Raw genomic sequence first — 11,048 nt, forward strand, 5'->3', positions numbered from 1 at the left:
TGAAGAGGCAGCCCGTTAGGCTGACTCTACAGTGGCACCTACTGGGGAAAACAGCACACATCCAGAGTCCATGTTCGATGGAGGGGACCCGAGGACAACTGTTGTATAAGACCTTCTTACTCTCATCTCCAAGTTCATCTTCCACACTGTTCTATATTCTATTTCGTAGTTCAATCGCTTTCTTCAATATTCATCCATGGATCAAATCTCCAGCCTCTATGGATTGGACATGCTGCGTTCCCCTGGAGCCTGTCTCTGGGCTCCTGGTTCCCGCTCATCTCATTGGTGGAATCCATGTGTTGTTTTCTGTCCGTGTGGTGTCGATGGAGCAACAAGACAAGGGCACAGCGATCCCATCCATTCCCACCTTGTCATCTGCAGAGCTTTCGATTCTGCCCATGCACTCTTCCATCTCTATTAGGGGGGATGGGGGCCGCTGCAATTGCTTGCTCAAGTGTTGCTGAATTGTGTGCGTGTGTGTGTGTGTGTGTGTGTGTGTGTGTGTGTGAGTGTGTGTTGGACTATGTGGGAGTGTGTTTAAAGGGTGTGTCTATGTGTGTGCGTGGGGGGGGGCTTGTTTGAAGGGGGTGTTTGTGTGTGCATGTGGGTGTGTATGAGGGGGGGGGGGTTGAAGGGGATGACAAAGGACACTGGGCTCAAGCTGCTACTCTCCCACATGCTCCATAACAACCCCCCCCCCCCCCCTTTCCGCCAACCGCTTGACACACGCACAGACACACGTGCATGCATGTCCAAAGAATCAATTGTCAATTGAAACCCAACAGCTCTTTTCACTGCCCCGCTGACAATTATCCGATCGCATACATAGGGAAATCTGGCGCCTGACAGCCTTTGTCACTCCTAACATGGGGATGAAGGAAAGAGGCACGTGGCACTTCTGATTTGTGCCGGAAGATTAAAAGCTTGATTAAAGCTTTGCACTCCACGCCCCTCCTACTGTCATCCTTCCTTCCGCTCACCAAACACCCCTCCCACACATTGGCACACACACACACACACAGTCACACACACACACACACACACACACTCTCTCTGTTTGCTGTCTTCAGGTGACAGCACAAGCATGCTGGCCAAGCCCTTATCAACAAAGAATTGGACATGTCACTTCTTTGCCTTCAATTCCAATACGTCCTGCATTAACTTTGTTTAAAGGATGCCGGGAGATAAGAATGGCTTTCTGAAAAGCTGCCATTGAAAACTTAACACCCAAAAATGAGTGACCCACCCGGGCAAAAATAAGAGTGTGTTTTCTCCAACGTGTGAACATGTCTAGTACTTCATAGCATTATATCTGCAATTATCTTATCTTGCAATGTAAAATAACTCTATTATTGGAGTTAATTTAACTGCAAGACATTGGATTATGGATTATTTTGTTAGTTAAGAAGACTGAATAATATCTTTATATATGATTTTATTTTTTTATCTAATTTAGTGCAATTACAATTGTTTGTATTAAACAATAAAGGCACTAGTTGAAATTCAGATAAATGTTTGACAAAAGTGTTCATAACTCTCACATTGTATGAAGGCAGCTCATGCAACGTGAGACAAACAACATGTCCGATCTGTCTTTATCATAAGCAGACTTTTAACAACAACATAACCTTGTGACCTATGGTTGCTGCTGTGACGAATTCCTCTCCACTGGCCTATTTTATGCCGACTATGGCCTTATCTTGGCAGGAACATTCAGTTTGTTATTCCCTTAGTTTAACTCACTCCCACACAGTGGGATGAGATGAGTTGTTTCTCAATGTCGAAAGCTGTTTACGTTCTGCAAACCCTAAACAGAGCCAGGTCCTCATCATCCACTTCATTTTGGAAATATAACGCTGCACAATGCCAGGGTAAATATAAAACAATATACATTTTTATTATTATTCACAACTTTAGTTATTTCATTTGTTACTCTCACTGTTTAGAAAACTACATTTTACTCTCTAAAATATTGAACTTTCCAAAGAAATTGTTCGTAGCAGGTGCTTGCAATACATTTTGAATTATAATAAATGGCCATACAGACCTTGTGGAAACAAACACATAAATTACATAAAACGTGTTGTGTGCTGTGTTATGGTTGAGTGGATCAGCAAGCCCTCCCCATAGTGGTTACTGCTTACTCTAAATCTTATGCAAAACACAGCAAAAGGCTTACAGTACCACACACGTTTCTGAAAACTCAAGAACAAGACTGTCACAGATGAAAAGAGTGGTGTTGTCTTAATAGTCACTACTTACCTGATCAGTGCAACTGGAAAATGAAAATATTGGTAATTCGTTCTGCTAGTCTTTTAATTTCGAAAAGATGCTGATGTGAGATTTGTTTGTTTTGATGAATCTGATTAAGGAAGGTGTTAGATGGAATATTTGGAATAGCAGTAACAAGAGTGATGGCTTTGCACTCTAGACTTATTCGATTTATAGACATTTACACAAGATATGACTGGTCAGTAGGAACCTCCCATTAACTCTAAAGTTTTGACTTCTTGCTTCTCTTTCATCTTGCCAAACCATCTAACAAAACAAAAAGGCCACCTCAGGATTTCTGAGGTCTACGAGATGTTATCCAAAATAGATTGAATAGTTTATCCAGTTTGTTGCCGAGTTTGCAAGCAGAAGTATGGCTTTGTATATGTGAACAGTTACAAATTCTGATCAAACACACAAGCACACACACACACACACACACACACACACACACACACACACACACACACACACACAGGACAGCTGAATAGGTATCACTAAGAGGAAACAGGTTCAGCAAAGTAAACTTTATATTCCAATGCTGAGGAAGGGGTATTTTGACACTCCTGACACAGTGAGAACCGGCTTTTTGCTTTGTTGTCACAATATCTTGCCATTAGGGATAGATGACTCACCGTTAGCACAGTACTGCAGCAATATAGCGGCATACCATAGCAGCTGGAACAACCCCGATACAACTTCTCTGGCATTTTTTGCATAATCATCAGATGGTTAATTTCCTTTTGGTCTGCTTCAACAACCCCATCAGATCCCAATGTACACACACTGCCTTCTGATAGAGTTGACACGTTTTTCTTGTCAGTTGTGCCCTTAAGAAGTTGACAACGTTGCTAACTTCTAAGATCTCCAAACCTGTGACCGTGCATTTCAAACTCTTGGCTAGGCCTTGGACAGGCCTTTGTGCCTGGGTTCCTTCCTTGTCTGGCCAAAAATAAAAAAACGGACCATATCCTACAAGAGAAGTCTGATTGCAGCCAGAAGTTCTCTCAAATCAAAAGTTGTACTACTCTGATAAGCTATGGAGTGTACAATCACCCACATCAGAACATGTAGAATGATTCCACCCCATACCAGAAACCCTATGCCTTGGCCCAGAGAGCCATCCCCATAACCTATTGTTATGCCTCCACAATGTTAACACAATGCACTGTTTGCTCTGTGCTGTTTTCCTAGGCTGTGAGGAGCCGCAGGGCAGGGTTTATGTTTTCCCAGCCTCTCCCCCTCTTATTTACTTCAGTACGTCACTTCACATTTCTCCAGATAGGCAAATGGTGCCCTTGTCTCGACCGGTCTTATTGGCTGTACCAAGGCCTCCTTTATCAGTGGAGGAGGGGTTTGAGGCTGCCAAACAAATACCTCCAAAGAAGCTTTGCATTCCCTGTGTGTGTGTGTGTGTGTGTGTGTGTGCGTGTGTTAATATGGGCCTGGAACTACCGGAATATGGAACTGATACTTACTATCTAAATGTTTTCATTACTCTTAAACAGCGACGGAATAGTAAATTGAACATCTCAGCATAATAACATAGGCTTCAGATCAGAGGGAATTAATGATAAGAAGTTACGCTCCGTGTAAAGCTGTAGGGAAACAGAATTTGGATCAGGGGGCCGACACTATGGGAGCGTTTGCCATCATTGAGAACGGAAAACAATAAGGTAAAGGCTATGCTTATCTAACTTTCTCACTTTATTTCATCATGCTATTATTTTCAACAATAGATTTGAAGACACTGAAATGGATTTTGTTCTATTTGGACAAGACTTCATGTCAGCAGGAGATACTCTGTAAATAAAGCTAAAAGAGAAGATAAATAGGCAAAACACGCCTAGATTTTCCCTACTAGTCGTAGTAGCATTTCTACAGAGGTGTGAGCGTCAACACGGGCAGCTCCCCTGTGAACACCGCCAGAGACAGATGGATGGTGCGAGAGGGAAGAAGAACAAACCATCCAATCACAGACACAAAACGTCCCAGGTCCCCTCAGTCGCAGCTTCACAACGCTGTAGGAACAAACCTGGGAAATACACTTTGCTTCACAAAAATACCACTAAACAGTTCTACACAGCAACCCCCTCCCCGGGGGTGTACGTGGATGGGTGTGAGAGAGGGAATGAGTAGGAGGATGCAATATGAGGAGGGAAAGAGAAAATAGCACAGGATGGAGAGGAAGAATTAAAGGGATGGTGTGAAATTACCCACCAGGTCTCTCACCTCGAGTTGCAGTAGCTCAGTTCCCAGAGAACAATGAAAACTTTTATATTCGTAAGCCGTGCCTCTGAGCACAATCGAATGGCTCCACTGAAAATGCAAACAATAATACTGTAGAACACACACTCTGGAAGGTGAAAACAGAAGCATTTCAAAGCACACAATGCAAGTTTGTCATTTTAGATACAATGATAACATGATTTGTACAGTTTATAAGCACATATATGCACTTTGAGCAAATGCAAACTTTGTTGCAGAGGATTGCACTATTATATATATAAACCTGTGATTCATTTAGACACACTGACAAACATTTCTCCTTGGTTTGGATTTCTTGCAAGATTTTCCTAGTGAAAACGACACATAAATATGCTTCTTGTTTATCAGGATTCCCTTAAGTTTACTAAGTCCTCTTAGAAAAACATATATCCTTCAAAAGTGCACTCTACTCTGTCTTTGCGAATGGGAAGGTCTTATCGTTTTCATAATGTTGTTATTGGTATGGACATGAAGGATTATGTTTGGCAAAGAGGAATACATTAAAAAAACTTCTCATGGGAAAATAACCAAGAGTCACCCTGATTGATGCTGCAGGCTAGCTGACTGTCCATTTATCTCATGCGGTTTTTGTTTAGACTATTAATGATGCATTTCATGATGTATAGAGAGGGGCGATGGCAATAGCGGTATGCATCACCGGCAAGACTTACAGTTTCTATGTATTAGAGTTGTCCCCAAAATGATTCAGATTGGACGGTGAGAGCAGCATGGATTCTATACACAGAGTGTGCTGTGTTTGATTACAGGACTTTTGGAGAGGATAGATCTGTGTTTTTTCAGAGAAAGGGATGAGATCCGTGGAGAATCCTTCACTGAAAGAGAACTCTGGCAAGGCATTCCCCTGCTCCCCCATGACCAGCCTCCTGATGACCAGTAAGTGATTGTGGAACCCAGTGGGGGTTGAGGATTAAACGACAGGCGGCAATGAGGGACCGTTTGAATGAATTGCGCCAAAAGGCCCAGGAAGACCCAGACCTTGAGGCCGAGATCATCTCCGACCCCTTATCTGGGGTCAATGAACCCGATGACCCGACGGAGGTGGACTTCACTACGCCGCGGGCTGTGGTGTTTGAGGAGGAACCCGTCATTGAGAACTTCCTGTGTGAGGCCCAGCGCATTCGAGATGAGATTACAGAGTTGGATGCAGATGTAAGTTATGATCTTCTTTTAACCCTGCAATATTGTCGGACCGTCGACGTCGAAGATGTCACCTTATCCCTCTCTCATGTTTGTGATACGCACTCCTAGGTGGTTAAATTCAGTCAACAGCAAAAGACACTGGTGGCCACCATGCGTCGATTCAGTGTGATGAAGAAGGAGAGCAGCATCACCAGGGACATCAAGCTGCAGGCTGAGGGGCTCCACAAACGATTGAATGCCCTTTCGAAAGAAGCCCAGAAGACCGAGGGTCAGCACGGGCCCACCGCTGCTGTGTCCCGGATCCAACGAACGCAACATGCAGCCCTTCTAAGGCAGTTTCAAAAGGTGAGAAGATAGACCTCCCTACCTACCTCCCTACCTACAGCAACCTACAACAATTCAACGGCATCGTTCTGTGCCGGTCTTTTGCAATGTCTTCATGTACGTTTGTTGTTTGCTAAAAAAATTCTGAAGTTTGGTCATTTCAAATTCATCTCTTGTTGTTCCTGTGGTGTTATTGTGCTTGTTAAAGTGATGGACAACAGCAGCATCTGAATACGTTCATTGAATACAATTGTAGGATGTGGTCTGAATGCCCAGACCTCATCTGAATTCCCAGACCCTTTGGATTTCATGAAACATCATTTTCTGATGCTTAATGCACACCTTGATAACCCTTAATAACATAATGAGAAGTAAATTACAGATTTCTGTTCACTTTAATCTCTGCGTATTGCTGTTTTTCATGTGAAGTATGTTGGTATGCTTAGAGTTGTTCACCTGAAACCCCTGCTTTGCTCCCTCCCTCTTTTGCGTGTCCTTCATTGTGTCTAGGTTATGTCCAGCTACAATACAGGGTTGTTGACCAAACAGGAGCGCTGTAAGCACTTTATTATCCGCCAGTTGGAGGTTTCGGGGCGGGAGGTGACAGAGGAGGAAGTGAACGACATGGTGGCCACAGGAAAATGGGAGGTCTTCAATGAGAACATGCTGAACGATGCCAGGATCACACGGTCACAGCTGTCTGAGATTGAGCAGCGACACAAGGCAAGAACTGTGTTTTTAATCACATTTACGCAGCTTGTGGTTGAAGATGCAGTCGGCACGATTTGAGAGTTGTGAAGTGAGACGCAGAAAAACACAGAAGACAGTGAGATTTCTGCAATGAACACCCCAAAAAGAGAACACCTCCCTCTCTGCTCCCTCTCCTCCGAACTTTGTTGAGATGTGACAAATTACACTCAAATAAAAGTCCCTATCGCAGGAACTGAGATCTATTACTTATCCTTATTGATTTTAGGATCATCTTATCCAATCCAAAACTACTACATCACACCGAATGGCTGAGGGCCTGAAAGTTGTGCCCTCAAACAGCCTTTTGGCAGAGGGCACATAGTCGCAGCTCCCCTGCTCAACTTCCTCTATACTTGCTTTGCTTTGCATTGCAGGGAATCCTTCCAACGTAAATATATATCATAAAACAAACAATGTGTATTAATCCTATTTTCAAAAGCCCCTAAAATGAAATACACTTTCCACTGTTGAATTGCTGTGTGTTGTTCCTCCGTCGGGGTGCCTGTGTGTATCCTTTGTTCTGGGTTATATCTGTCTAGGTGTCACATTCCAGGTATCTCTCCTAGACAGGACACAGTAATCAGTGTTTGTCCTGTGGGGTCACCAGTGCACCAATCAGGGCCGATTATAAACAGCCTGCAGGTAATGTTCATAACAGGAACATTACATTACCGCAGACGCTGAAAGTCTCTCTGGCCTTGACCTTGTCTCGCCATGGGGGGTTGGCGGCGTCAGTCTAGAGGGTCCACATGGTTTCACGGACACTCTGTAGTGGAGCCCCATCTTCCAGGGCCCTCTTCATAGGGACACCACCAAAGCTGGAATTATCCACACACTTTTGTAGCATTCTACATGTTGGATGTTACCAGATGCTTCATGTCTCATGGGGTAGTAGGTGTGCAGAATGCAGTGGTGTGAAGGCTAAAAGAGGGAGTTGAACAGGTGATCTGCTGCTCTATGCCCTCTGTCAAGGGGCACGCCCTGGTGTAACTTGCACCCCTCTTTTGTAGAGGATTTGAATTGGATTAGATGGTTTTATGACTGTAAATCATAAGTTATAGACCTGATCCCTACTCAGTTAGTAACCTAAACACTACTTTAAGAACTTATTCAGTCTTATGGAACTGGCATAGCCAATGATCCTTGTTTTGGGAGAGACTGTAATTGATTTGTTGCTGCATCAGAGCCTTTGGATGCATAACTATCTATAACCAGATTAAAATTGAAATAAACTGCGGTAGATCCACATGATATCAAATGATTGGATTTCCTATAAATAAGTGGGTGTATTTCCCTTGACATATTTTTTTATTTGAACCATAGCTTCTCTTTAAGTGCTGAATTGAAACTCTTACATGTGGATGTTCAATATTTATGCAGTCAATTGACGGTTATCCTGGGCACTTATCATGGGCCAAGACATCAACTGACTTCTGCAATATTCAGTGCTGATTTGTGTTGTTTTTATATCCAACCCACCTCCAGGAGCTTCTAAACCTTGAGAACAACATGGTGGAGCTGAGGGATCTGTTCACTGACATTTACTTGCTTGTTGAAGAGCAAGGGGCCCAGATTGACCACATCCAGACCAACGTAGAGAGAACTGCGGACTATGTGGCTGTTTCAAATGAGAAGTTCAAGTTGGCTGCCAGGTACAAAAGGAAGAACCCCTTGAGACAGCTCTGCTGCTGCTGCTGCCCTCCCTGGAGATGCTGCTTCTGAAACAGTTATCCCTTGGCAACAGATAGACAGCCGGGTATGGGTGAATGTCAAAGGTAATTGTAGCTTTTGTTACATGTATATCTTTATTTTCCATTTAACGGTTATGCTGCTTATCCATGGTACAGTAGTGAACGATATGAAGTATGCATTTGCAAGAAGAAATGATGAATTACTGGTAGAAAGAATGTAGAATGAAGTTCTCTTGAGCAACAGTGTTGGATATATTTGCAGTCATAGTAGGTCCATCAGACAGATATAACCAACACGAATATGATAGAGACTGATGGCTATCCGGACTGTAAATATATGACTGTTTTGATATTTTGTGACCATACATTTTTTACTATCTACCACTATGCACAAAGTCAGCTTTCACATGCAATTGAGATGCAATGACCCAATGCACCCCTGAAGTTTCACTTAATTGTTTATATAGCGCCAATTTATCACTTTAAAACCAACATTTCAGGTCCCATTGTATAGTTAAATAATGCAGCAAATGTAGTTATTATCTATTGTCCTATTTGTTTATATTTTGTCTGTTACTATGTTCTATGATACCATTGTAAATGATGAGTTATCAAATAGAGATGAGGTAGCCAATACATGCACCAATAAAATGAAAAACAGTAACCATTCCCCCATCCAATGCGGATTCACTTCAACACTGTCTGTCTGTCTGTCTGTCTGTCTGTCTGTCTGTCTATATATCTGCCCTGCCTCTTCATATCCCAGATCCGATCATATAGGGAGTTGGCAAAGTTTTAGAAGTGCTGACATTTTGTAGTTAAATTCAACACTATTTTAATTATTTTGAATTAAAACCTTCGAATATTGGTCAAAACTAATTGTTTTTTAAGGAAATTGAATGGGCTTCTACATTCCTTCTTGAGTATTCACATAGTGAAATCTATAAGCACTAATACCGGTGAAGCACAGGCTAACTATTGCTGTTGATAACATTAAGCTGACTTGACCGATTTCCTTTCTGTCCCTGAAATTAGATTTTAGTGTTGGTTGGTTTAATTTGTTCGATTCGCCGCCATGGGGCTCTTCCAGTAGAAGGGTCCCTTTGCACGTTGAACTTCTCTAACATCTGGTTCATCCATCTCTCATGGGCAGGACCATCTCAACAGGTGTCTGCTATAGGTGGCTATATTTGAGGTGTAAATACAACCCAGGTGTGTTTGACTTTACAAATACAAAGGGAACTGGGTGTGGACGAGCCAGGCCCGTAACACCGGTTTAACAGAGACAGAGAGAGAGACTACATTAGACGTGTTCGCACTGTAACGACTGCACTGTTTTTATCACAAACATGAAGCATGCATCATGTCCCGAATAAATTCAATATCAGGCCTCGAATCACAACAAATAGGATGCAGTGAGACAGCAGGCAATGGAGAAACGAAATGACTTTCCAAAATCACATCCGAGGTACAGTCCAGAGATACAGCACCAAGTTACAGCAATTAATAATGCTCTATAAACAATTAGATAAGTAGGCTACAAACATGTTCTGATGGCAAAAGTTTCTCACACACACACACACACACAAAAACGTGTTCGCACTGTAACGCCAAACTGCACTGTTTTTATCACAAACATTATGAAGCAAGCATCATGTCCCGAATAAAATCAATATGAGGGCAGCTTGGGCCTACCTTATTTGAAGAGAAGCTCACATCGACGGCCTTTCTGAGTCGCAAACAGGTTAATCACCATGTCATTGACGTCCGGTGATTTTTGGATGAGGTCCCGCTCAATAGACAGCATCGCTAGGGCGTTAAGCCTATCTTGTCCGATGGTACTTCGGAGAAATGTTTTGATCCTCTTCAGTGTACTGAAGCACCTCTCTGACTCTGCCGATGTCATAGGGGTTGTCATTGCTATTTGTGTTAATTTCAATGTCTCCGAAAAAGTGCACTGAAGATTGTGAATGTCTGTTTTTCTTTACCTGCTCGTTGTGTCTCTGTACGGAGATGCGGTGGCCGTCATCCAGCTGACAGGCAATATTTACTTTGCCCAACATTGAAAGCTTCACACAGTTTCCAATGTGAGTTGCAATGCATTCATGTTTCTTTATTTTACAGGACACATGTTTTAAATCCACAACCCCTTGTTGGGTCCAAGCTGTCTCCTCCGAACAGCACGCAAGGGAAACAGAAGAGAGCGCTCCTAGCTAAGCTAGCCGTTAGCCAGTCTTTCCTTTCGAACAAAGAGGTGCAAAATGAACGATTTTGTCGCGTGTCCTTTTGTTTTATCTGAACATCGTTTGGCCGATGTGCCCCCAGTCTCTTTATTTCTTTTATTTCTTCTAAAGACATCAACGAAAACGGATGATTCAGTAGATAGTCCACTTCTTTAGGTAAATTAGCGCTCGCCATTGGGGTCAGGGTTTTTTTCACTTTTTTCTCCCGCCTCCAACATTGTCCGTCACCAGTGAGAGTCACTGTCACTGTTGGTCTGGGCTATATTAATTTAGCCCAAATGGTCTCTAAATCAAGGGGGTATGTGATAACACCTGTCGATCACGATTGGACGACACCGAT

At 42.9% G+C, this 11,048-nt stretch overlaps 1 protein-coding gene across 1 annotated transcript; it reads left to right on the forward strand.

The window, feature by feature from the left end:
* The first annotated feature begins 3,709 nt into the window (after positions 1 to 3,709).
* Positions 3,710 to 9,116, forward strand: stx19 (syntaxin 19). The gene is made up of 5 exons (XM_079731546.1): positions 3,710 to 3,947; positions 5,307 to 5,709; positions 5,809 to 6,045; positions 6,535 to 6,747; positions 8,260 to 9,116. The coding sequence occupies exons 2-5, from the start codon at positions 5,485 to 5,487 to the stop codon at positions 8,494 to 8,496; spliced, it is 912 nt and encodes a 303-aa protein (XP_079587672.1). The 5' UTR covers positions 3,710 to 3,947; positions 5,307 to 5,484; the 3' UTR covers positions 8,497 to 9,116.
* Positions 9,117 to 11,048: the final 1,932 nt, after the last annotated feature.

The sequence above is a fragment of the Pollachius pollachius genome, assembly GCF_949987615.1.
Source record: "Pollachius pollachius genome assembly, chromosome: 3".
NCBI lineage: Eukaryota > Metazoa > Chordata > Actinopteri > Gadiformes > Gadidae > Pollachius > Pollachius pollachius.